This window comes from Barbus barbus (assembly GCF_936440315.1).
Source record: "Barbus barbus genome assembly, chromosome: 28".
NCBI lineage: Eukaryota > Metazoa > Chordata > Actinopteri > Cypriniformes > Cyprinidae > Barbus > Barbus barbus.
Window position 1 is genome coordinate 17910905 of NC_136756.1, and position 26803 is coordinate 17937707.

At 36.3% G+C, this 26803-nt stretch overlaps 3 protein-coding genes across 3 annotated transcripts; all 3 read right to left on the reverse strand.

Annotated features, from left to right (window-relative positions):
- Positions 1 to 98: 98 nt before the first annotated feature.
- LOC306848424 (glutathione S-transferase Mu 1-like) lies at positions 99 to 2964 on the reverse strand. The gene is made up of 8 exons (XM_079382965.1): positions 2673 to 2964; positions 1412 to 1487; positions 1254 to 1318; positions 1098 to 1179; positions 916 to 1013; positions 691 to 786; positions 492 to 602; positions 99 to 390 (listed from the first exon to the last, which is right to left on the reverse strand). The coding sequence occupies exons 1-8, from the start codon at positions 2706 to 2708 to the stop codon at positions 298 to 300; spliced, it is 657 nt and encodes a 218-aa protein (XP_079239091.1). The 5' UTR covers positions 2709 to 2964; the 3' UTR covers positions 99 to 297.
- Positions 2965 to 3130: 166 nt separating this feature from the next.
- LOC306848423 (glutathione S-transferase Mu 3-like) lies at positions 3131 to 6547 on the reverse strand. The gene is made up of 8 exons (XM_079382964.1): positions 6452 to 6547; positions 4624 to 4699; positions 4466 to 4530; positions 4310 to 4391; positions 4097 to 4194; positions 3882 to 3977; positions 3653 to 3763; positions 3131 to 3545 (listed from the first exon to the last, which is right to left on the reverse strand). The coding sequence occupies exons 1-8, from the start codon at positions 6485 to 6487 to the stop codon at positions 3450 to 3452; spliced, it is 660 nt and encodes a 219-aa protein (XP_079239090.1). The 5' UTR covers positions 6488 to 6547; the 3' UTR covers positions 3131 to 3449.
- An 821-nt stretch (positions 6548 to 7368) lies between these two features.
- On the reverse strand, positions 7369 to 26112 carry LOC306848425 (AMP deaminase 2-like). The gene is made up of 18 exons (XM_079382966.1): positions 26036 to 26112; positions 18791 to 18915; positions 18561 to 18691; positions 18169 to 18237; positions 17978 to 18086; positions 16537 to 16723; positions 15362 to 15488; positions 15085 to 15174; positions 14598 to 14727; positions 14288 to 14482; positions 13330 to 13461; positions 13066 to 13229; positions 12337 to 12463; positions 10690 to 10853; positions 10383 to 10503; positions 9868 to 10041; positions 9650 to 9760; positions 7369 to 8366 (listed from the first exon to the last, which is right to left on the reverse strand). Exons 2-18 carry the CDS (start codon positions 18818 to 18820, stop codon positions 8151 to 8153), a joined length of 2277 nt encoding a protein of 758 aa, XP_079239092.1. The 5' UTR covers positions 18821 to 18915; positions 26036 to 26112; the 3' UTR covers positions 7369 to 8150.
- Positions 26113 to 26803: the final 691 nt, after the last annotated feature.

Here is a 26803-nt window from a genome sequence, read left to right on the forward strand (position 1 = left end):
ATGCCTTTGGTTTAAAAGCCTGTTTTACATTTGAATACGGGATTGCATTATGTCATTCATGACCATTTAATTTCTAATCAATAAGGTCTACATACACTGAATTCAATGCTCTGCTTTATTGGGTCAAAATAAGATCATGAAGTTCATGCTTTTTTACAATTCAAACATAGAAAATCTGAACAGTGAAATATCTAATACACTGTATCATTAGAATGTAAATTTAGCTAATTCTTTTTTTTATTGGGAAGGTTAAAATGTTGTACCAAAAAATAAATCAAGACAAAATCTTGTCATTTTTCACTTCTTGTTTCCCCATTTGGCCATCTTATTGTTCACAGGTGTTTTGATGAACTTGCCCGACTTCATGTAATCTGCAATCTTCTCAAGGCTCTAACAGGGAACGCGATTCATATCAGAATCACAATATGTATCATTACAATTTACGTAAGAATACCAAATTATAGTCTGTTTGTCGTAAACTCAATTCAAACCTCAAAGTGATCCAGGAAAGATCTCAGGTTTTTGTAGTCATCCAGGCATTCTGGGTGAAACATACGATGCAAATCCAACAGCTCATACATGATGAAGTCCACAAATGTGATCTACAGGATGAGCCAAAACTGGGATGAGCTTGTCAAACAAATTCTCTCTTTCCTATCCCAAAATGGACAAATTGAAGTGCTTCCAAACCTTATCCCCAGCAAACCACTTCCTGTCACCAAGGAAGTCAGAGAACTGCTTTAGAGATCCTGGTAATTTCTCATTGTAACATGGTTTGTTTTTGTCCTGTGAAGTATTACAAATCACTCATTATCTCATCAAGTTACAAAAAACAAAACAAGATTACTTTACATTTTCTTCAAATAATCAATCAGCACGTAAGACAGTCTACTAAAGTTACTCATGGGCACTCACAAAGTCTCCATAGCAGAGCTGGGCAAAACCACTGCGGAAATCCATCGCCTGGTTTTCCAAGATGTCAACTCTCATCTGCTCTTCTTCAGTTTCCCCACCTAGAAACATTACAGAGAGCTGTTTTCCATTAGTTATTTTTAGTGATGCTTTTTTTTAAATGAAGAATTGAATCAAGTACCCACAGAGGTTGTGTTTGCGGGCGATGTATCTCAGTATGGCATTGCTTTGGACCACTTTCGTGTCTCCATGCTCTAGGTAGGGCAACTGGTGAAGGATGATGGTGGTTAGTTATTGCACGTTATACTGAACAATACTATGTGGGTAACTATGTAACTTACATTAGGAAAGTCCATCCCAAGTTTCTCTTTCTCATTAAACCAACAGCTTTTGTCATAGTTGGGAGCTACAAGGCAAGAATATAGAATCAACTCAAAGTGCTTTTATGTGAACAATCTGACTGTGTCTGCTACTGTATGTTATAATAATCATCACTTACCTTCCCCACAAGAATAGAACTTCTCCTCATACTTAGTACCAGTGTATTCCAACAGCAGACGGATTGGTTGAGCAAGCTTTAATCATAAGCAAATCATGAAATATAGCAAACTTCAGCTGCAGTTAAACATGTTTTTCTCACTCTTGAAATAATTAAGTGATGGTCATTACACTGTATATTAATAAACTAAAGTTAATATCCTTATTTGCATATTTAAGAGATGGGCAACACTAATAAACTGGAATATTGAAAGAGAAAAAAATATACAGGAGGAGGCTTGATTTTTAACGTACTTGTTTCTAGCTTGCAGCAGACTGAAAGATGGAGGATGGTTAAGAATGTTTTTTTATATATAAATTAAGTGCATGGAATAATCATTGTAATAAACACTGCAATTTTCCATGAAAAACAGTCTATTCCAATTTCATTATGGCTTTAGATCTTCAGAAATAGTCAATTCAAATAACCAGATGATGCTCTTAATGTTCTACATGTTCTACATTTCATTCACTTACAACTTCATGCTACTTTTTCTAGAAACCATGTTGTATTCATAATGTTATAGGATTATATATATATATATATATATATATTAAAAAAAGTTAAATTTTTCATTAATATAATACTGATTCTGGGTAAATTATCCATAAACGCATGTCATTAATTAGAGCTTATAATATGATAATGCAAAGTGTATCTTATTTCTCTGTATTAATGGACTTTCTTTGTAGCTATTTCCCATCATTAATTTGCATGACGAGAAACATTTGCCCAAGGCTTTAAAAAAAATCTCTTATTAAAAGAATGCCGCAGGTGTTTAGTCTTAAGTTGCAGTGCATGTTGGGGTATAACCACACCAAAAGCGGCTTCAGGTAAACTTAAAATTTACATATAGCGAAGAATCAGTGGGCATGGCGAGACAAGACAAAGCATGTTAAATTTGATCCACAAATCCTTTAAGACCCCTTACTAGCTCTGAAGCCCTTGTTTAAAGTACACAGGCATCGGTACCAAACTGGTCTAACTAGTTCAAGAATAGAGTATCGACTTACCGTCCTCTAAAAATTTTACTTTAAGCAAGCTATATATATTTAGTATAAATTTGTGCATTTTTAGACATGACAAATCACACTGAGCGACATTCAAATATTCTGTGATGCAAGTTACTTAGTAAACTTTTTACAGATATTAAATAAAAATTAAGTGTCTAACCACCCTTATGCAATTAAAAAAAAAAAAAAAGTAAATAAAATTCTCCTACCCCGCGTATATCCCAGTATGCCAATTTCATTGTCATCTTGCCACTTGCAACGAGCACCTCAGTACAGGAGCAGTAGAATGGAAGAGTGGATGGCGGAGGTGAGCGCGCGCCAGAGTGCAACGTGAACGACTGGAGGGGCAAAACGTCACTTTGGGGCGCGTCCAAACCTCAAGCAAATTCTGTCACCCCTGCTTTCATGTTGTTCAAAACTCGCACGAGTTTCTTTCTTATGCGAAACATTTTTGTGTGGCATCGCACAATTTCTTTGCTAAACAGTATGCAAGATTGTATCCGTCTTCTTCAGCAAACATATGCATTCTAAATACAAACATGTTTTAGCATTAGTGAGGTTTCCCCAGTGAGAAAAATAACGCCATTTTTAAAATTCATTGAACAAAACGGTGCTGTGCTTTTATTGGGTCAAAATAGAATGTAGAATCACAATCCAAACAGTGAGATCCATAACAATGAAATGTTTATTTTCTTTTCATGGCATCAAACTGTCGAAAATCAAAGTGTGACACTCACCTGAACGCTTTCAATTGTAAGCCTAAGTGCTTGCACTATGTCTACAGACAACAACTGAGAATTATGATTGTCCTGTTACGCTTTTATAATCAATACTAATGATAACTATCACTTTGTTAGTTATTGAAAGGTTTAAAATAGTGGTCCCAAAAAAAATTATCAGTGTGCAGTTCAACTGCATTGACCTTATAACCAAAGCAGATGATGTTGCACCTTATGATGCTTTATCAAGAAACAATCTTGTTAGTTTCACAACTTCTTGTTTCCCCATTTGGCCATCTTGTTGTTCACTGGTGTTTTCATGAACTTGTTTGACTTCATGTATTCTGCAATCTTCTCAAGACTCTGATAGGGAACACAATTCATATCAGTCACAATATGGTTTATCTTTTATCATTACAACTTATGTGAGACTATCAAATCATTCCGTGAGACAAAAGCTCAATCCAAACCTCAAAGTGATCAAGGAAACATCTAAGGTTTTTGTAGTCATCCAGGCATTCCGGGTGAAACATACGATGCTGATCCAACAACTCATACATGACGAAGTCCACAAATGTGATCTACAGGATGAGAAAATGGGATGCGCAAGTCAAACAAATAATTTTATAAGATATACTGTTACATCCTGCCACTTTAAATGGATAAAATAAAGTGCTTCCAAACATTATGCCTATTTACCTTGTCCCCAGCAAACCACTTCCTGTCACCAAGGAAGTCAGAGAACTGCTTTAGCGTCCCTGGCAGTTTGTCAGAGTAGCATGATTTGTTTTTGTCCTATAATCAAGTACAGATGCATTACAAATCATTCATGTTATCAATTAACAAGTAAATTCTTCTTATAAGTTGCAAATTTAGTAAATTCTGTATATATTTCTATGTATTCAACCACTCACAAAGTCTCCATAGCAGAGCTGGACAAAACCATTTCGGAAGTCCATTGCCTGGTTTTCCAAGATGTCAACTCTCACCTGCTCCTCTTCAGTTTCCCCACCTAGAAACATGTTAGAAAGAGAAGTTTAACATTACTTGGATGGCTATTTTCAGTGATGCTTGAGAAAATACATTTGTTTTTTTTAAATGAGGGAATAAATGAATGAAGTACTCACAGAGGTTGTGTTTGCGGGCGATGTATCTCATTATGGCATTGCTTTGGACCACTTTCGTGTCTCCATGCTCTAGGTAGGGCAACTGGTGAAGGATGATGGTGGTTAGTTATTGCACGTTATACTGAACAATACTATGTGGGTAACTATGTAACTTACATTAGGAAAGTCCATCTCAAGTTTCTCTTTCTCATTAAACCAACAGCTTTTGTCATAGTTGGGAGCTACAAGGCAAGAATATAGAATCAACTCAAAGTGCTTTTATGTGAACAATCTGACTGTGTCTGCTACTGTATGTTATAATAATCATCACTTACCTTCCCCACAAGAATAGAACTTCTCCTCATACTTAGTACCAGTGTATTCCAACAGCAGACGGATTGGTTGAGCAAGCTGTAATCAGATTAAATGATATCCATAACATTCTGTATAAATAATTCCAGCACCTGTAAAATGTTTTTCACTCTTGAAATGATTAACTGAGGGTTGATATTTCACACAGCATATTCATAAACCTTGGGTTAATGTTCTTATTTTCATATTAATAAGGTAAATAACACTGATTAGACAAATAATAGAACACAACCAGTTCAATCCTCTGGTGCTGTTCGGTCATTTTTTTTTACTGAAATTTGTTTTAGAATTTTTTACTTCATTGGAACGGTACGAAACTTGGTAAAGGTTTTGGCACTTGCTAAGTAATCACACACAAAAAATGGATATGATTTCAAAACATTAAATAAAAAAGTGTCACACTTACTGATCTTGGTCAAAAATGACCACATTGGAAATTAATGTGAAGCAAATTGAATCTAGTGGAAACGTTTGGTAAAGCCTCCAAACAAAATTTTACTGAAAGCTCATTTTTTGAAACATAAACCGCAAGTTTGAAACACAACTTGTTTAGATTTATGGCTTTTACTTTCATGCAATTTTTAGAGTAAACAATGTTTTGGAAAATATGTATTTCAAATAAAATTTGTAAGAAAAATATTATAATATAATATTATAATAATAAATATAATTTTTTGAAAATATTAATATACCTAAATGATACAACATTTCAATCTAGAATACATTTATTTATTTTTGCTTTTTAACAATTTGCCAAGTGTCATCTGTAAAAAGAGACCAAACTTAAGTCTGCTCCAAAGATTTCAGGATTTAGGTCAGTCAATTTAAGTTGGATATTTTATTTTCAGGTCTATGTTGGTTAAGGTTAACAGATAATAAGGGACCACAACTATTCCATAAATATAATTTAGTACCATAAAATCCCCAAAAAAGCAAAATATGAAAAACATTCCAGGACTAAAATAATGTACATTAATTTCACTAAAATAATAATTTAAAAAATCTTATTTTTGACTGCCACGCGAGCAGCACCAGAGGATTAATAACACTCTTCTAGCTGTAGAAATGTTGCCACATAGATGTGGTAAAGTTACTTCATGTCCTCTGAAACATACAGTAAAATAATATGATCTTAAACACTCCAGCTTAAGCGTTTGTTCGACATTTTTACCGGTTTCCGTCAAAGTGGCAGGGAGACGAAACAAGGAGCGAGAATGTTCTGCAACTTTAGAAAGATAAACGGTAAGTACCGAGGCAGTTTTTGACAAGCCAAACCCAAGCTGCAAGAGATAGCTGACATGATAGTAAAATAGCAGCATCTGTGGGCTTGGCGAGCAGATAACGTTATGCGCTAAACGACAAAAGCGCGTTAATTCTTAACTCCTAATCGCTCCTGACAACCAGTGTACGCTTCTTGGGTATAAAAACGTTATTTTAAAGAATCGAGCATAAAAATACCCACAAAAAAATAGTTTTTATGTTTCAGGTCAGTGTCACATCAATCGACCTGGTTATATTTATACCAGTATCAAACTTGGCCGAGTTTGGCCTAACGTTAGTTCCTTTCTCTCGACTCATCGTTAACCAAAAACAAGCTGAGCGTATGCAAATTGGACCGTATTTATACTTGGCAAACCACACAGACTTTGATTCTATCTTTCTGCGATGACTGCATGACGAAGTTATGAAACAAACATTTCAAAGAAATCAAATATGAATAATAATAAAAAAAGGTCTAACTATGCAAAATTAGTATAAAATAGGTATGCAAAAAGTACGACTGTTTCTTACCCCACGAATATCCCAGTATGCCAATTTCATTGCCATTTTGTAACAAGAGTGTGCACTGTTGCGCTTCAAAATGAGGAGCAGCGGAATGGAGGAGGGGCGTGTGCGCGCGCACGTGGGGTTTGTGCGGTTTAAAGTTAAAAGACACCCACAAAATGAATGCTCCGTCATGTTATGAGTATTCTGTTCGTGCTAAATATAATATTTAAAAAGCATTTATATTTTCAATCAGTAGGTCAATGTGCATTCTAAATGCATGCGCATGTTTTAGCATTTTCAAAGGGAGGAAAAAAATATCTTATTTTTCCCAAAATGTCAACTTGTTCTTGTTATTATCTAAATGAGGCGTTAAATTAGAACTATTTTAGAACGCATTTACATCATAAATACACATAATGTACCATAATCTAACAAAAAGGTGTTTATCTTGTAATTTTATTAAGCAACAGTCAATATTTATTTACGGATTTCATTTTTTTTTTTGCTTTTTCTTATATAAGGTTAACAATAGAAGGCTTCCAGTTACCAGTTCCAGTTTTGATAATGCTTGATCATTGTCCCAGATGGTCAGAAACACCCAAAAAACTAATTCAAAACTAATATTAAAAATGAATCTGCACCAAACAGCAATGTGATCCAACATCCAAGTTATTATAAATCTGATGTTTTAATGCACCAAGTTTAGGCATAAGTTACAGCCCCAACACTAGAGGAACAAAGACCACATGAAAAAAGCTGGTCAAAAGCACAAAACACACTGGTTTGTAGCAAAAATAGTTTCACCAATTACATTGTTATTCCTCTAGTTATGTCTCTATATCAGCTAAAAAAAAATCCAGAGTCTTGCACATTCACAAGAAAAAGCTTACTTCTGCTTTGAAAAATACAGTGAATAGTATATATGTAATATTAAATCCACAGACTCTCAGAATTATATTTTAATTTTGAGATACCGAATACAGCGGAAAAATAAACTTCACTTTGATATTATCATGTCTGATTTACAATAAATAGCACTAATAATTATTCAATTACAGACACACATAAAAATGGGCAAGTGACAAAGGATACAACCACTATAAAATAAATATCACAATAATAAACTTAGAACAGAACCTGTTAAAATCAAGAATATGAAGGAGATAAAAATCCATTTAAAAATGACAGGATGTTGACGGCTCATGGCAGAGATGTGCGTAGGTACTTGAGAGCTCACACACAGTAGCCAAAGAACAAATGTTTATGGCTGTTAGCGTTCAGAACAAGTGTACAAGCAACACCAAATGTTTATTATCTATGATAGTGTAAACCATTTTACTGATCTTTATGATGGACTGCAGGTTAAGGACAGTGCCCACAGTAACAGAGGGGGAGATTTCTGGGGTTTCCTGATGATCTGGAGCCTTCTAGTAGTTCACAGATACTGTAAGGGTTTCCAGTTGGTATTCTGGAAATGTTCATGTGCTTTTGTCAAACAACATTGGCATTTCCTTTGTGCAAATTCTCTTTGCTTCCAAGCAATGAGGCCTTTAAACCTGCACTTCACAACCCAAAAACAACAGTACATTTCTAGCAAATATCTAAATAAAATCAAATAAAAAAATGTAGTTGAACACCAGTGGAATCAAACACAGTATGACTGTGCCACATTTCCCTGAATCAACCTTTCACTCACATTCTGTACTGGGTGAATAATTGAGAGCTAACGTCTGGCCGGTCCTGCACCCATGCACAGGGAGCCCTGCTCTTCAACCGTCTCCAGCTCCTCTGAACGCACAGCCTGGGTGATCAGATTCAGTTCCTCACACAGCGTCTCAAAGCGGTATGCCACTCGGATGTCTGGAACGTTAGTGCGTCTGATGTCGTTGCCCTCCTGCCCCTCTTTGAGGTAATGTGGCCCCAGCCAATAGCTTTTCACCTGGACACAAGACATCTGCATGCATTAGTCACATGTTTTTCTTTTTGATTCCTTGTTTTTTAATTGTTTTTATCAGTGGTTTGGCTTCAGGATGCACACTAGACAGCAAGTGTGACAAAAAAGTGCCAAAACTGTTTATTTGATATGCCATATCCTCAATGCAAAAGAAGCCATATATAATGTAAAGTAATCAGAGTCATATTTTCCTTTATATACTGTAGTTTCGGTCAGGGTTTTAAAGAATGAGGTCATGTTATGCAATCTGCTTATGTTAGCTTTTAACTACTGTAATTTGACTAGAGACAGATAAACTTGTGCCAATATACTGTTGTGTTTGGGTGCACAACCAAATTGGTTGCCACAACAACAAGAGATATGAGAACTATTTTATCCTCCCTTTTAAAAGCAGAAAGTCTTAAAGTTTCATTTCAGTGAGGAATAAAGTATTATTTTTCCCTGCTGTCCATAATTAATTTGTTGGTCACAACACACCAGCTGAGAACACCACCAACCACCATCAAAAAGTTGAGAAACACCACTCAAAAGTTTAAGATTTTGAATGTTTTTAAAAGAAAAAAATAATTACAATATAAAACAACTTTTTATTTTATTTATTCCTGTGATGACAAAGCTGAATTTTCAGCATCATTACTCCAATCTTCAGTGTCACATGATCCTTCAGAAATCATTCTATTATGCTGATTTGTTGCTCAAGAAACATTTTTTTCTTATTATCAATGTTGCTGTGCTGCTTAATATTTTTGTTTAAACTGTGATACACTCTTTTATAGGATTCCTTAAAGAATATCATTCTTAAAGAACAGCATTTATTGTAAATAAAAATGTTTTGAAATACTTTAAATGTCTCTTTTTTGGTGTTTTTTGCATTTTTCTTCATAGGACAGTGGAGATCTAACAGGAAGTGAGTGGGAGAGAGAGGGGGGAACAGGATCGGGAAAGGATCACAAGGCGGGAGTTGAACATGGGACACCCGAAGCGCAACTGCGCAAAATGTCAACGCGCTGCCCATGAGGCTCTTGGTGCCTTTTGATCAATCCTTGCTAAATGAGTTTATCAAAAAAACAGTAATGTAGAAATGAACAAAATTAATATAACATTTTAGAGTATGTTTTTTTAGGCCATGGTACCTTATGCTTTAATGTTAACAAATTTAACCCTATAGTCAAGTGTTACCAAAAAAGTGAAAGTAAAATATGTAGCTTACTAAACACAAAACTGACTTCTGCCATTGCTGACAGAGGTGTACGTGTAGATGTGATCACCTGGTTAGAAAATCCGCTCATGAGCACACTGTTTCGGGCCAGCTCACACATGTCACATGAGCTCAGCTTCCACACCTGAGCAGCTATGCTGTACTCCTCCATCAGCGGCTCCTGAACAGCCACACATACTAGGTCAAACACATTACAGGCCTAACTCAAGAAATAACAGATAGAATTAAAAACATTTTAATATCTGATGGTATAGTTTGGCTTGTAACCTTTGTGAAGTGGAATTGCAGAGGGTCATCAGTGGACAAAGACACAATGAGGCCCCTGGATAGGTACTCAGGCAGAGGATTTCGATGGTAACTGAGGAAAAGGCTGTTGTTGCTGAGTGGGGACATGGCGATGCCGATCTGAGCCAGGTAATACAGATATTGCAGTACAGGAGCCTGAGGAAAATACACAAACATCTCGCTCTGAAAGCTCTGGGTGGAACGATAAGCTCTTGACTGTTTGCAGTGTGTCTTAAGATAAGAATATTAGAATATCCAGCGTGAAAAAAAGATTATGTTGTTCTGTCAAAATTGTTCACTATAGGTCTGAAGAGAGGATATCAATGTTTGAATGCCTGTGTAATACTGGCACCTTTCGAAAAGTGTTTGTTATGTAAAGGTGTGATATTATCACATGATATGGCATTGGGCTGATTCAAAACAAAAAATTACAAATATGAACATTCTTTATATCTGAATCACAAGCATGATTCAGTGGAAGTATGCAGTTTCTTTACTTTTCTCAGAAGCAGGCCATGGGAAATATTTTCTGACAGCATAAATCCAGACACGAGGTGGTGAATAGGCCCTGCCTCTCCACAGTGTGGACGTAATACAAATGAATTCAAGTTTCTTTGCCTGTTGGGAGAAAGAGATGACATTTAACCACAGTCCTAGAGCTAAAAACATCTTTTAATTCAGTAACCTACACATTGGTTTTAATCCAGCTTTCAAAAACAAATAATCGGAATCAGTATAAAATACATACATTTTACCTTAAGTAATATAATGTATTGTGGTAAGCAAAATGAGTGCATTAAATACCTGCGCAGGTGATTGAGTACAGTCATATTGGCATACATGTAGTACAGATAATATGAGTATGGAGGATTGTCTTCCTCCGTCCAGTTCACAGGTTTTGGACTGTCCAGGTTAAAGATGTGATGCTCAGGTTTGGACTCATCATCCACACTATCAAACCCCACAACCTAAAGGGCACATCAACATTCAGTCTTACAATACATCATACTTGTTGACAGTCTAATTTTAATATACATGGTGAATAGGGATGGAAGTATTTTGTGGAGTAAAGCGTAACAAAATCCCGCTACTCATTTGAGCTGCGCTGCTCAGACCGCGACGCAAACAAACTGGCCCGAGCTCAGAACAGCTTTCCTCGGGAACCAAACTTGATTTCGCGACACTGTTTCTGCACCGGGCTGCGAAATCCAGTGAGAAGCGTTTGAATTCGCAGCAGAATGAATAAAGGTTCCTGCGAGATTCAAATTCTGCACAGAACTCTCTGTTATAAACAGATCAAACAGCGCTGACATAAAAAACCAGAAGCAGTAAGGCTGTAGAACAAATAGTCCAATGTTATTACATTATTCATTTCAGGGTTTGTACAGCCAACCAAAAGAGAGAGAAATTCAAGCATTTCCTATGACTTACAAGAATTTCACTGAACTGTTTCCAGCACTTTAAAGCTCCAAAATGATCCAATTTGAATGTTATTTTCAATGGGATGACCAATAGGCTATACTGTGGTGAACAAACACTTATGTAAAATAAAAAAAAAAATCATCAAATCCCCATAATAACCTGTAGATGGCAACAGAGTCATTCATTTATCCTTTTTCCTTTGTATTTTGAAATAAAATAACAATAAAATCACTATTATAAAATATAAAATCAAGAAATATTTTTTTGTCAGAGTTCCACTCTCTTTTGTTTATGAAGTAAAAAATGTCACAGAGTGCTTTGAAAAACAAACTTTCCTTCAATTTGCGACTAAATCACACAATCACTGAAGTTGGTCAGCTTCATATAAGACTATAGAAGAATAATGGTACATTATTATAATAATCGTACATTTATTATCAAAGCATTTGTCGGTAATACAGTTAAAATGGGGAAAATATGTGAAAGATTGTATTGCAGGCTGATTTAAGGTGTGCCTCTAAATTTTCTGCTTGTGCTCCTAAACATTTTCAGTCAGGGGCTGCAGTGCTCCTAGTAAAAATAGTTAGTCTGGAGCACTGTGTTTGATTACATCTATGGGTTTCCAGGCCAGATCTTTAACCACTGGGAAAAAGGAGTGTGAAATCAAATACGTGACCAAAAAAATCTAAATACTGACAAAACAGCCTTTAAAGCTGTCCAAATGAAGTTCTTAGCAATGCATATTACTGATCAAAAATTATGTTTTGATATGTTTATGGTAGGAAATTATTAGAAAATATCTTCATGGAACATGATCTTTACTTAATATCCTAATAATTTTTGGCATAAAAGAAAAATTTGACCCTTACAATGTATTGTTGGCTATTGCTAAAAATACACCCATGCGACTTAAGATTGGTTTTGTGGTCCAGGGTCATATATATATACTTCCACTCCTCAGAAGCACATTCATTCACACATAATTTTACACTAAAACAAGGTTAAATACATTATTAAAAGTTCACTCACATGTTGCAGAAAGAGATGTAGCTGTGGGTGGCTGCTGGGATTGACCGTGGCTTCAAACAGAGGCATAAAGATGTTCTCTAGCATCTCCTGGAAGTTAGATAGCTGCTTTTTGGTGTGGTAAACATCACTGTAGAGGAAAGAAAAAACCTTGTTACTTCAGTGTTGGTTTTTTAATTTAGTCTCACGTTCATATTTTATGTACAGTGAAAATATTTGTGTTCATTTCGGAAAGATGTCCACTTATTTAGGTGCTTAATTTAAAGTGCTTTTCATGTAATAATAATAACATACACCACCCTTCAAAAGTTTGGGGTCTGAAAAATTATTTTATTCAACAAGGACACATTCCTCAAAAGTGAAAAAATATATCATGGTTTCCACAAAAATATTAAGTAGCACTACAGTTTACAACATTGTTTATAACAAGAAATGTTTCTTGAGCATCAAATCAGCTTATTAGAATGATTTCTGAATGTCTAGTAATGGCTTCTGAAAATTCCACTTTGCCATCACAGGAATAAATTACATTTTAAAATATGTTTAAATAGAAAAGTTATTTAAAATTGTAAACCATAAAAAAAAAAAAAAAAAAAACATAAAATCTTACCGACCCCAAACTTAAAAAAAAAAAAAAAGTGCAAATATTCGTATTTCTTAATTTGATCAAAGATTTAGGCCTACTGTAGACATCAGATAATAAATCGATGCTTCTTAATATTCAGTACTCACAATAACCGGGGCACCTGCACCAGCCAGCGCACGTTATCGGAATAAACTTTGTGTTTGACAGCCCATTGAGCCAGGTTATCCCATTCATCTCGTGAGCGCCCATAGATTGAGAGTCGCAGCTCCACATTCTGATATTTGCTCTCCTCCAGGTCTGCCATCACCTCCTGAAATGCACCAACATACAACTATCAGCAGGGGGCACACTTTGCCATACGAAACCATATGTTTGTTTTGTTAAACTCAAAGATTATAAGGAGCAGATACCTTGATTATGTGCCCGAAGTATTTCCCCTCAACATGGTTGTCAGTCTTGATAAAGATTTCTCGGAGGATGGACTCTCCAATGGGGTTGTATTTGGAGTTGAATTTATCAAAGCGGTGAAATGTGTTACGGTCCTACAGGAAAGAGGAAATATTTTTTATATTTAAAAAAGCTTTTTTTTCTCATCTTCCCTTCCAATACTATTTGTTCAGTGTTGCCCAATCATTTCCACATACAATTTAGAGAATCTCTTTTAGTAAAGATTTTGATTCACATTGTTTAGGGGCCCAATAAACTGTGTGCAATGTTGCACAGCATTCATGTAGAGCCACACTTTGCATTCAGTAGAGAACAACAGGTCATTCATCAGCTTATTCAGTTCTCACTTAAGTGTAAACCCGCTGAGATTGTGCGACTGCATCTGCAACTCTGTGCAACATATTTGTAGTGAGAGTGACCTAGATCCCACACAAACTCATGAAGTCTGGAACTCCCACTACATATTTTCCTTGGCATCTACACTTAAAGTTAACTTCAAGCTCTTTTAAAACTATTTCATGGTTCTGTGTTATTTCAGTTTTCTGTTCTTTCTTGGTTCTTTCAGAACCAAATCAGCATATAAGAATGATTTCTGAAGTATCATGTGACACTGAAGACTGGAGTAATGGCTGTTGAAAATTCAGCTTTGCCATCACAGGAATACAATTGTAATAATATAATAATTACACAATAATATTACACAATATTACTGTTTTACAGTAGTTTTAATCAAATCTTGGTGAACAAGAGATTTCTTTCAAAAGTCTTAACGACCCCAAACATTTTAGGTAGTGTATTCACAAGTGAAGTGTATCTTCAGTTTCTATTCTTCTTATTATTATGATGTCTAATTGCTAGTGATGGTAGAAGTATTTTTCCAACCACTTATGGCATGTGTATAAATACCTCTACAGTTCTTACCGCATGCATATCCAGAGTGTCTACGCTGAGGTCAAAGGCCGTCAGGTTCATGCTCTCAAACACCTCTGATAGAGTCTGTCCTCGGCCTTGTTCTACATGGACGATTTCACCTGTATATTTCTTCATGGCTCTTTTAATGAAGCGCAGCAGGTGCTTCTGATTCATACAGGATGAGGCATGGATGTGTGTGTCCACCTGAAGGTCAAGAGTTCAAAGTTCAATAGTGATTGCTCAAATAATCAGATTTATCCTGTGACAACCACAAATAAATTTAATGAACTTCAACAAAATATTTGTGTGGACAGCAGACCTTCCTGATGTTGTAGAAATCACGGTGAGGGACTTTCTTCTGTGCTGCCAACTCTTTCATCTCGTTTAAGAGAATGTGCATCTGGAACTTGGAGCTGAGGTACTGCAGCCGGCGATAGCAGAAAGATTTCCTGTTTGAAAAATAAAATCAGGAATCCATATGCCAAACCTAAGGCAGATCAGACCAGTTCTGGCTATTTTTGGGCTCAGATTTAATCAGATATTGCCGCCACTTCATCTTTGTGACATTATTCAGATTACAAATTAATTACACATCTTTATCTCAGTGAGGATGGGTTTCTTTTTACATTTTATCCACAGGTTCAAACTGAGGTCAGTGCATAATGATTTCAATCAAGCAAAGGAGCCCACTCAGGGATCAGCTCACATTTACAGAATGAGCTGTTTCAATCAGTAATTTGATCATCTTTTCCTGACTCTACTGCATCAGAGTGGAAACAAACCTCACAGTGTTTAGGACAACTTACACCGGCCCGTTAATGATGAGCGCCATCATCATGTTCATATCAGCTATGTATTCCTGCAGGTCTGGGTACGGCAAGTCTAGCTCTGAGGAACTGATGGACATTATGAAAAAAAATATATTAAAAAAGAAAGAACAGAACGACAAAAGGTTAAATAAAAAAAATACAACTACCACCACCACATTCCAAGGATTATTTCTAGCTAAACAAAAATATGTGAAATATGTATCACTGTTGATAATGTTTACATGGTCAGTGGGAAAACAGGATAAAGACTTACTTCTGCGTGTACACATGAACAACACCATCCACCATCTTGTAAGTATAGCCCAAACCTGGGGGCATGCTGGCAGGGTCTAGCACCTCATAGGGGTGGGTTTCTGACACTGGTGGGTGGACCGTCGCATCTATGGAGAATATATGATATGAGAGAGAGAGAAATATATTCAGTTGTCCTGTTTTCTGAATATTGGTCACCAAAAAACCTAACAAAAAAACAAGGAGTCTGCAAGATTTTTTTTATACTTTTGAAAAAAAAGTCTTATCCTCACCAATCCTGCATTTATTTGACCAAAAATACAGTAAAAGCCATTAATACTGTGAAATATTATTTATGTTTTATATTCATTTAACAAATTAACAAAAAAATAAACAAACTTAAAAGAAAAAGTCTTTCATAAATTGGGCATCGCCATTTTCCCATGAACCCATCCAGCAGAGCTAGGGCTAATGTCAAGAAATAGGTTTTCCATGAAACAATTGATTTAATTCTGTTCCTCACTCGAATTATACGGATGACTTAGCTATATTTTGTAATTGCGGAGGTAATGATGACAAAATTTCATTTTTTTGTGAATACTGCTTTAATGAGCAGAAGTACTGTGGTTTAACTGATCATTTGTGGTTCATAAACAGATGCTGAATCAGCAAACCAAGCACCTGCTTTCAGTTTATTGTTCAGTTAACAGTTCAGTTCCTTGAAATCATTCTGCTGTAAATTACTGCATTCAATCTAGTGGGTCTCTATTTAGAACAGTATATTTTAGAACAGCACTCAGAACAGTCACCTCTCTCAGTGAATTTAAATCAAAGCTTAAAACATTTTTGTTTAATCAACACTATCACTAAATTGCATTGTGTATTTGTCCCATTTGTTTTCTATTTCTATGTCCTTGCAACATTTTCTGTGTTAAATGGAACTGCGTTATTTTGTTAATGAATTGGGCAAATGTCCAGTGTCCACAGTAATTGTTTCTTTGTAATGAGTATTTGTTGTATTGGTGTACCTTGTAAAGCATCCTTGAGAATGGGAAAGGCGCTATATAAATTAAACATTTATTTAAATAATCTTAAACCTTTCCATTTACTGTACATTCTGGCTATAAGATCCTGATTCTTGGGCATAAATCATCAATCCTCAGAATACTTCCTTCAGAAAAGTCTGGTTCAACCCACCTGCAGATACAGAGGACTCTGGCATCTCCTCAAAGGTGTTGAGGTCCAGAGGTGGGCCACCCAACTCCTGCAGGTAACGTGCTGTGGTCCTGCAGACGCTCTGCATGGACAGAGAGATGTACTTCTCTCTGATGAACAGAGCTTTGACTACACATTTAGCAGCATCCAGTAGGTCAGTGAATGGAACCTGGGGTGTGTGACAGAAGAAGACTCACTCAAACATTGCTGTCTGTCTCCATTTATTTATCAAAGGTGGGGATTTTTCAGTTTCCCCTTTCTGCAGGTCAATGATTCATTCACTCAAACGATTGGTTCCAGAATACTGATTCATTCAGTTAGGAAACAAGTATGAGTGGGTTCATTCACTTAATCATTTCATTAAAAAACACAGAAGCTACGTATTAAAATCACATGCTGTCTAATATGTACCACATTCAGTTTGAAACTTACTTAACCATTACAAAAATGCATTCTATAAAGTATGAATATGGGTAGTATGAATGAAATTTGGACAATACATCCACCATGTTGTCACTGTCACAGGATCTACCAGTGTCATTTGTGACGCTTCATTGCCAACTACCGTCCCGTCGCTTCATGGAATAGTAAAGTGTCCACCGAATGTGGTAATTCGGCTACTTTTAGAACACTATGAATTCGGAAATACTCTTTTGGCGTGCTGTTTTCTGCATACTTTATAGTATATAAGCAGTGTGTTTCATTCAGGGATAAAACAAGTTTAAGTGAATCACTGAATCTTTCACTCAATCGATTATAGTTTAAAAACACTGATTCATTCAAAAATGAAATCTCATTCCTTAGAATCTGGTAAAGAGTCTAGTAAATGCTTGAGATGCTCAGCAGTATACTTTGACATTAAAACTGATTTCTTTGTTAAAACAAATAAGTTACTCACAATATTGTGTGTGAAATGCAAGTCACTGAATATGTATTTCTTAATAATTTAACTCATTTTAAAATAATATCACATTTGTAATTGTATTGTTGTTCGGAGTATCAACTGATCTTTTGAACACCTGTAAAATTGCAGGTGTGATTGCCTAAATCTATCTACATCTTTCTAAACTTTCTCAGGAGACCGTTTTACAGTATAGTGGTTGAAGCAGAAGTCCATTTCTCTTCCAGATAAACAGACTTTTAAGTGAATAAAAGTAAAAAGCTGTTCTAAAAATGTTTTATTTATTTTTTACCATTAATATTCTGTACTTCCCTCTTTCAGCTCCTCTTTTTCTTGTGAAAACCCCTCAGCTGTGTTGCTGTCACTCATGTTTCCCTCGAGAGTTTGTGTATTTGTGTGTGAAACTTGGTTCTCCCTCGGGAGTTTATGTAATGTCTGTAGTGTCCACTTCAGTTCTGTCAACAACATCTGGTTTTTGTATAACAAACAAAACAGCAAAGTGAAAAACAGAGCTGTTGTTACCCCACATTTCTCCTCTCCAGAGATGGCGACTCTCTGATACTCCCTCTCAGGGACGAGCTCTCTCTCGGGATAGAGTTCTTGGGGCACCTGGCTTTGTTCTTTCATATACCTGAGAAACAGTAAAGGTACAGCATGCTGATACTAGTTATAAAAACACTAGGTTTCACAGGAATGATCTTAAAGACACTCACTCCAGATCTGTCGCACTGTCAGTTTTCATGAAGTCCTGTTTGGCTCGCAGTAGGATATCTGGCTCAAACCTCAAGAGAAATGGCATTTAATTAACTCTCTGTGGGTCCGACTGTATTCGTCAGAAAGAAGGAAGTCGTATACACCTAGGATGGCTTTAGGGTGAGTAAATCATAGGGAATTTTCATTTTTGGGTGAACGATCCATTGGTTAACTAACTTTACTAGCGTTTAGCTTTATGTTGACATTAAAAATTTGTTGGCCATCTGGTTTTAGGAACAGAGAATTTCGGGTTAAGGAAACTGTGGAATTTTAGGTTACAAAGCTTGTGTATTGCAAGCACTACAGCTACTGTCAGTGGTCGAGTTTCATTATGAAAGATGGGATGTAGTACTTGATATCCTGGCTGATTTGCCGCTCCAGTCGGTGCCGCCTCTCCTCCAGCTGCTCAATAGGGCTCTCCTCAGGGAACTCATATGGAGCGCTCCGCATCTCACTCTCCGCCAGGCTGCGGGAGAACAGCTCCTAAACGCACACAATTAAGCACACATTTACATAACAGTAGAAACAAACACCAAAAATGCATTCAAGCATCGTGATTATTGTGATTGCTGCTTTGTTTACCTCTGCAATCTCTTTGTATTTGCCATCCATGGATGTGCGCAGGTCAATGTGGCCGTGCTTGGTTACAGGGTTGCCAGGCAAAGAATACTGGGATGTGAGGAGGTGTCGGCCAACACGGAGATCTACTATGAAGATAATGAGAAAGAGATCTTTATACTTCAACAGAGATGGCGTGACTGGCTTTCATTTTTAAAACATTTTGATTTTGCAGACGTGAATATGGAGAAAAGCATTTTATTACTGATCCATTTTATTTAGCCTTGTTTTTCTGCTGTCCAGAGAAAGGCAGATTCAGAAAGCTGCTGAAGATCCACAACTGTTTATCTCACAAAACAATGGAGCATTTAGGTGGGAGGACATTAGTTTATATGTGAGTGTGTTGGCCTTAGTCTTAGTATGCCCACGTAACTTGTGGGCAATTACAGACCAAATACTTCTAGTGCCCACTCAAATTATAGCATTTATATACTACAAAAAGTCACTGCAATCAATATCACTGCAATCAATAAAATTTTATTTATTCATTTCTTTTAAAATGTAAAAATAAAATCATATTGGAAATAATTTTTTAAGCATAAATAATTAAGATAACGTACTTTAACTATAAGGATCTATAGATATTTTCACAAGAAAACAAGACCAAAATACTGATTGATTTTTTTTTTCAATATAGTGCTAGCCAAAGTATGACTAAATAAGAAGAAATGTTATTTTACTTTCATATTCAAAGTTATCACAGATCAGAAATATTATAATGTCACAATATTGTGCTTCACAAACAAATGCTTTCAAATACTTTCACTTTACTGTGAGTGAAGCTCGACCCTTCTGTTCGAGTTCCATAGTTCCCCTGAGTGATATCAATCTTCCGAAACGCTGATGCTTGATCAAATATTCATAAGCCTGATGAATAATTAAGCAGCCATGTCTAGCCCCTGCACTGCAGAAAACTGGACATTTTGTCCCACTGTGAAAGCACACAGGAAACGGGCCAAGTATAGATGGATTCCCATAGTTACAGCCATCAGCAGAACTTCAAAAATAGTTTGCAATACTAATGCAGATACAGTAGCAGAACATCAGAGCAAGCTTGTGGGCTACAGTAGATCTGCAGTAGTCACAATACAGATAACGGCTGTTTTCTGGACCTGAATTCATCCAGAGATCATGTGATGAGCTCAGCAGTTGGTATATTGACATATTCATCACTGTTTTACTAAGAGCTGAAACTTCCCATTTTAAGCCTGAGAGAAATCCATCATCATGAAAAGCTACACTTAACATAAGGGTTTTCTGCCTATGGAAGCGCTTTTTATTGTAGCAGGATAATCACTTACTCTCGTAGTTTAAATCCCTTGCTGTAGAACTAATCTGTATGAATGTATGTGCTTGTTAATCACTGTTATTTTGATCACCTAGTTTTATAGCTTTACCCTTAATTAATTACTCATATAAATGAAACCAAATGACTTCCTCAACACTGGATTGCATAGACACTACACTACATTGAAAAAAAATAGCATTTAACAAAAAATACCTTAACCTACTTAAAACATTCAGTCGAGAAGCAAAACGTAAATGTGACAGATATTAAGAGATTAAAAAAACAATAGTGAATATTTTCAGAATAGTAAATAAAGTTTGATCTTTAAGATTATTTTCTAGTTTTTATTTTAACATAAATTTAGCTTGAATTTGAGCATTTATGCCTAGAAACATGATCAATTCTTACAATTTATTCAAGATTCTCTCAAGTATTACACACACAAAAAAAAAAAAAAAAAAAAAAAAAAAGTTGAGCCAACTTAAAATTTTAGGGCAACCTAAAATTTGATCGAATTAATACAGCCTTGGTGAGCATGAGACTTCTTTCAAAAACATTAGAAAATTCTACTAATCCCAAACATCTGAACAGTGTAAACTGATAAGGTTTTACTGTTAAAATAAATAAAAAATGTCAGAAACTTGACATACAGTATCAAACAATATCAAAATATGTACCCCAGACTGATTTGCATAAAATGCACGGTGACATAATAAACATGGTTTAACTTTGAGTAGATAAAACACATTGATTGGCTTCCTAAATACAGCAGATTTTGAGGATACAATACTTTCTCAATAAACAAACTTGAGTCACTGTCATCCCCTAATAGGGACTGACGTCTGTTGTTTTTCTAGAGATTTACCATGATTCCTATTCATAACCTCAATAACAACCACTTTGTTATAACAATGCCACTTGACGTAATACAAACATTCTCCTGCGGAAAGTAGGAATCGCCATCTGCCTGCTTCGACTCAAGTACTAATTACTAACCGCTGCCGTGTAACCATCCACAGCGCTCAAACACAAACGAGAGTAGCAGAACTGAATAATTTAAAGTTTGGTATCAGCGGATGTGGCCCATAGCTGCCGGAATGGAGTCATGTTATACTAACCCTCATTCTACTGCAGTTTACATAATGCTTTATAAGGCCCTGCTCATTGCTATACTGTTCTGCCAAAGTTAATGTGCAACATACTTATCAGTGAGTTTATTGAAGGTAATTAACGACAGGATTGTCCAGGAAATGAACTCGTTGCTAAAATCTGTGTGCCCTTTTCACAGGCCCAGATGGGTTGACTAATTATGACAATGACAGTTCATTAGCACACAACACACAGCATGAGATGCACACACAACCTCACACACTTATGATCACGTTCTCCGTTTTCACACTTCTCTTTTACCTCCACACGATCACGGCCTACACATTTTTCACTTAAATGAAAGCTAAAGCATAAAGAAGAGTATAGCAAGAGATTTTGTCAGGATTTTTGATGTGTATGTGTGTATAGAATAACGCAAAGACATGAGTAGAGACAGATATATCCACTGGCTTGTGTATAATCTTGTAATGTGTGTTATTTTGGTAGTTTCACGCTTATTACATAACCACCAGCCCCTTCATACACAGGGTCACTACATAAACAGCAAAGCAGAAAAACACTCAAAACCGGAGTGGCTAACCTTTTCTGGGTACGGATGAGACTCAACCGTGTAATTACACAACACAGGTAATGGAGTTATTGATTCTGATGGTAAACATTCTAGAATGAGGGTCTATAAATGTCTCATATTTATGGACGGGAGAGGAGAATAATCATTGTAGTTAGATATAGAGCTGAGAGATATGAGCAGCACTAGAATGACCAGTGCCCTATCTGACACAGGAGATGAGGTCAAAGATCAGACCGACTGTGATAGGCTCGTTAGTTAGACATCATCCAGCTCAACAACAAATTCGTTTTCATTTGAAAGTTGTGTAATATTTGTGTATTTATATTTCACATAAATCCTGTTCTTTTGAACTTTATATGCAACAAAGAATCCTGAAAAAGATGTATCAGGTTTCCACAAAAATATTAAGAAGCTCAACTGTTTTCACCAACAAATCAGCATGAGACTTATTTCTGAAGGATCATGTGACGCTGAAGACTGGAGTAATGACTGCTGACAATTCAGCTTTGCCACCACTGGACTAAATTATACTTAAAATAAAAACATTTTAATATTTTTTTTTTTTGTACTATATTCTACACTGCACTTATCTGTTAGTTTATTTGAAGGTGATTTTTTTTATTGCAGTTTTTATGGTAATATTTCACAGTTTTACTCTTTTTACTATATTTTATCAAATAAATTCAGTCTTAGTGAGCATAACAGGCTTCGATCAAAAACATTTTTTTAATATTTTGAACAGTTGTGTATATGTACAGTATTTAAAATTATCATAAAAGTTCTGAGTGAGTGATGTCTTCCATAACAATACCTAATATGTGATCTAATATTTATTAGAGGCTGGTTCTAATGCAAACAGTGACATACTTCATGAAATCCTGAGCAAAACCGAGCCACACTGAGGATTACAGTAACCTCACTAACTCCAATCAGGGCCAGTCACTGTCGCTATGGCAACCTAATGTTGCATCCCTTTGTTCACTCACTTAACACCTGACATGACCCCACAAGATAGGTGTAAATTAAACTGGAACTGGCAGAGAAGATACAAATATGAAACATTCAAGGTTTATGTGAAATCACATGAATACAACTATAGCTTGCAGTATTCCATTTAGAATAATAAACTCCTGTCCATGTGTTTCCTGTTGGAAAATCGTTGTGTTTTGGAACACGGTAGCTGGTTTCTAACTGGTCATGCTAAACCAAGCTTGGTAGCAGGTTTGCTGATCGCTCAAGATGAACCACCAGTGCGGACCAAAACACCAAATCGACCAGTCAAAACACATCGACCAGCTTAAACTGGATTTCCCAGTAGGATTTGGAGGCCTCATAACCTCTTTTCCTTTAAACAGACACAATCTCATACACAGAAAACATCCTCTAACTACTCCTTCAACTGACTACTTAATCTGTCACCTGTGAAAGACAACGCTGACCACAGCACCTTCAAAACGGGACAATACTGGGGACAATCAATATATACACAAACCATCCTTCAGCTACACACACACACACACACACACACACACACAGAAACACAAGTGCAAGCCTCCCAAGGGAAAAACATGAGCTGACAGCAACACAGTTGAGAGCTTAGAGATGGAGAGAGACAGAATGAAAAGGCATAGAAGGAAATTAACATCTCAGATGAAAGAATACATGCAAACTATTGATGGAAATCTCCCAAAACAGGTCAGAAAAGGCAGACAATAAAAGAAGAGAGACAGAAAGAACATGTAGCAAACACAAAAGGTACACTATCTAAACCAACACACATTTACAGCAAAGCATGCCTGTCATTCATTCACTCACTCACTCACATTGTCTTGTGATTCAATCTGTCCCACATACATACAGTAAACACAGCTGATGCAGCCGAAGCATCCACTCTCCCCTCCCTCCTCTTCCTGGTTTCTGCCAGCTGTCTGGGCTAGCCACTATCATCCCCCTCTCATTTAAATATCCCTGACACATGGCTGGACCGTACCACCTGGTCTTCAGGGGCAGGGGAGCTCAACAGCATCACTGCTGTCTTTGTGACAGAGTGGGCTAGACAGTGTCTCTCTACACCCCCCTGTCCTTCACCTCCGTGACACGTCAGACTGCAGTGCATGCGAAAATGCTGGAGGATGTTTTGAGAAAGGGACAGGGAAAGAGAGACTCCCTAGGAAGCTGAAATAGAGGTCATCACAGATTTTTGTTATTGTTGTTGTTAACAGAATAAGAAACTAATATTGGACGACGAGACTGATAGAAGATCTGGCCGATTTAAACAGTCAAGATAATGGGTTTGTCACACTGGAGCTGTCACCTAACCATCACTGTCAACAGAATATTGAGCTGAGCATTACTGTGGATGAAGTGTGTAATCTGTTTTGTCGCCTGAACCCATAGAAACCCATATAGAGTGTAAATGATTCTGTTCTTGTATCCAGAGGGCTTGAGAGGTGTTTCTGATCATCTGAAGCGGTTTAATCAGAGGGAACAATAGCATCCCTGAATCCTGCTCCTCTTTTAGAGAAAAAGCCTTTGATGGAAACATCAGAGAGAGAAAAAGAGACGAAGATTGCACTGATGAGGTTTCTGTGAGCCTTTAGAGACCAATTGCTTTAATTTTTTTTCCTGTGACTGAAGGCCTTTGTTTGGGGGAAATAAAATAAAATACATATAAAATGAAATATAAAATAAAAGTCTTGGCCTAATGGATAGGACTTGTAACCCGAAGGTCGTGGGTTTCTCCTATCTCCACATATGGAGCTAAACTAGAGTTCATTCTAACCAAAGCTCTTCTCTATCAGTTTCTCAGTTTAGCTAGAAGGCAAGCTCTAGGAAGAGTTCTAGTTGTTCCAAACATCTTCCATTAGGAATAATGGAGGCTAGATGCTTCTGTGAACATTCAATGCAGCATCATTTTTTCTGAACTCTTCCCCAGATGTGTGGTTTGATGCAATCCTGTCTCTGAGCGAGATCTATGGGCAGATCTTTTTTTTTTTTTTTACCTCAGGGATTGGTCTTTGCTCTAATATGCATTATCAGCTGACAGACTTTTTATTAAGACGTGTGCCTTTCCAAATCATACCCATTCAATTAAATTTGCCACAGGTTAGCTCACTCAAAGTATGGTGACATTTACAAGCAAAATGAATGCTCCTGAGCTACATTTCAAATGTCCCAGATAAGGATATGAATATTTACGCAATAAAATAAAGTTTTTTATCTTTAATAAATTTGCAAAGATGTTAAAAAAAAATTGTTTTGTCATTATGGTGTATTTAGTGTAGATTGATGTGAGGGAAAAAAGTCATTTAAAGCAGTTTAACAAAAGGCTTCAACATAAAAACGTGAAAAAAATATTTTTTGAATACTTTCGTAAGGCACTGCATATAGCGTTAGACTCTAGAGTTAGTTAAAAATGAACTAACAATGAACAATACTTTTCTATCAGTCTTAATTAGATTAATGTCCATATACACCAATACAAATTTACATTTCATATATTAAGAACCAAATATGAACTAAAAATGACACAATGTATTAAAGGGATAGTTAAATGAAAAAATTAAATTTACTCACCCTCCACTTGTTCCGAACCTGCATGAGTTTGGAAACGGTTGAGAGTAGCTACTCACTTCCATACTATTCATTTCCATACTATTTCCCTCCCCCATACTATAAGTTGATGACTACCATCGACTGTTACGACAAACATTCTTCAAAATGTGTTCTTGTGTGTTCAACGGAGAAAGAATCTCATGGTGAATAAACGACAGAATTTTCATTTTTGGGTGGCCTTTCCCTTAAATTATTGTAAAGCATTTCAAATATACTGAAGCCAGTTTGACAATAGTTGCTATTTATTTATTTGTTAAATTAAGCCTTTTTTACTTTAAATTGTACAGTAGATAAGAACACTCCAAGAAAACAAACAGAAGCAGGGAAAAAACGCATATTTAAAATCTTGAGATAAAGCAAATGAATATTATATAGTGAGCAGCATGAAGTATGCTTGCTTGGAAAAATGTCTTGCTAGTTCCATCTAGTGGACAACAGTAAAACTGTTTGTTCTTTGGAATGTACGATCAGACAAAAACTCATTCTTTCAACTGACTTTCACAACTACTGTCTTAATTCAATCCACAAACACTTTACACAAGCACATATACACCTACACTTATTAAGAGTCTAACTATACTTTTGTAAAAGCACAAAGAGTCTTTAAGATCCATAAACATCCTACCTCATCTGTGAAGTCTCTGGGAATGTTGGGAAGTAAAGGGTTGGGTGGATTTGGAAAAAACAACTCTAAATAGTAGCAATATGGTGGCTGAGGGGGAGGCATTAAAAGGGCTTCTTTAAAGAATCCCTCCTCTTCCATACCACACTGAAGGCAAAGGGAGGCACCACAGGAGTCAAAGTTTAAAGCGTAGCAACATGTAATGTATGGTATACAGAAAGCTGGAGGCTGAAATATGAACTATGACCAAGTTATACCACTAAAACTCTCATCTTTCCTCTACAAAGAGAAGAACAAATTGGTTGCACAAAAACATTTGTGCCTTTAAGAATAGTTTTAGAAATCAGAGTCTATCAGGTCAGCTTTACCTTTTCCATCCTTAATGATCAGAGGAAAAAAAAGTGAGGTGGTTATGAAACATTTGAGTGAACATAACGTAACACAGACAGGGTCCCAAGTGACATAACAGGAAGAGCTCTGTGTACAGACCTCAAGTGACTCATGGCGAAACACTCATCAGGTAGCGGTTATAAATATAATCAAAACAAACAGCAATATCATTACTTTGACTGCTGGGAGGTTAAACAGAGTGTTAGTCAAAGGTTATTCAAGGTATGTTATTAGAGCCTCCAAAACGTAAGGTAAATGCAAATAAACATGCTTGCTTTATTTTCCACGATGCTGTAGTTCTATGAAACCTGTAAGAATTAAAAAAAAACTATTGATGCACCAGAACTTTGGTCAATATGATAATGAATAACTATGCCTAAT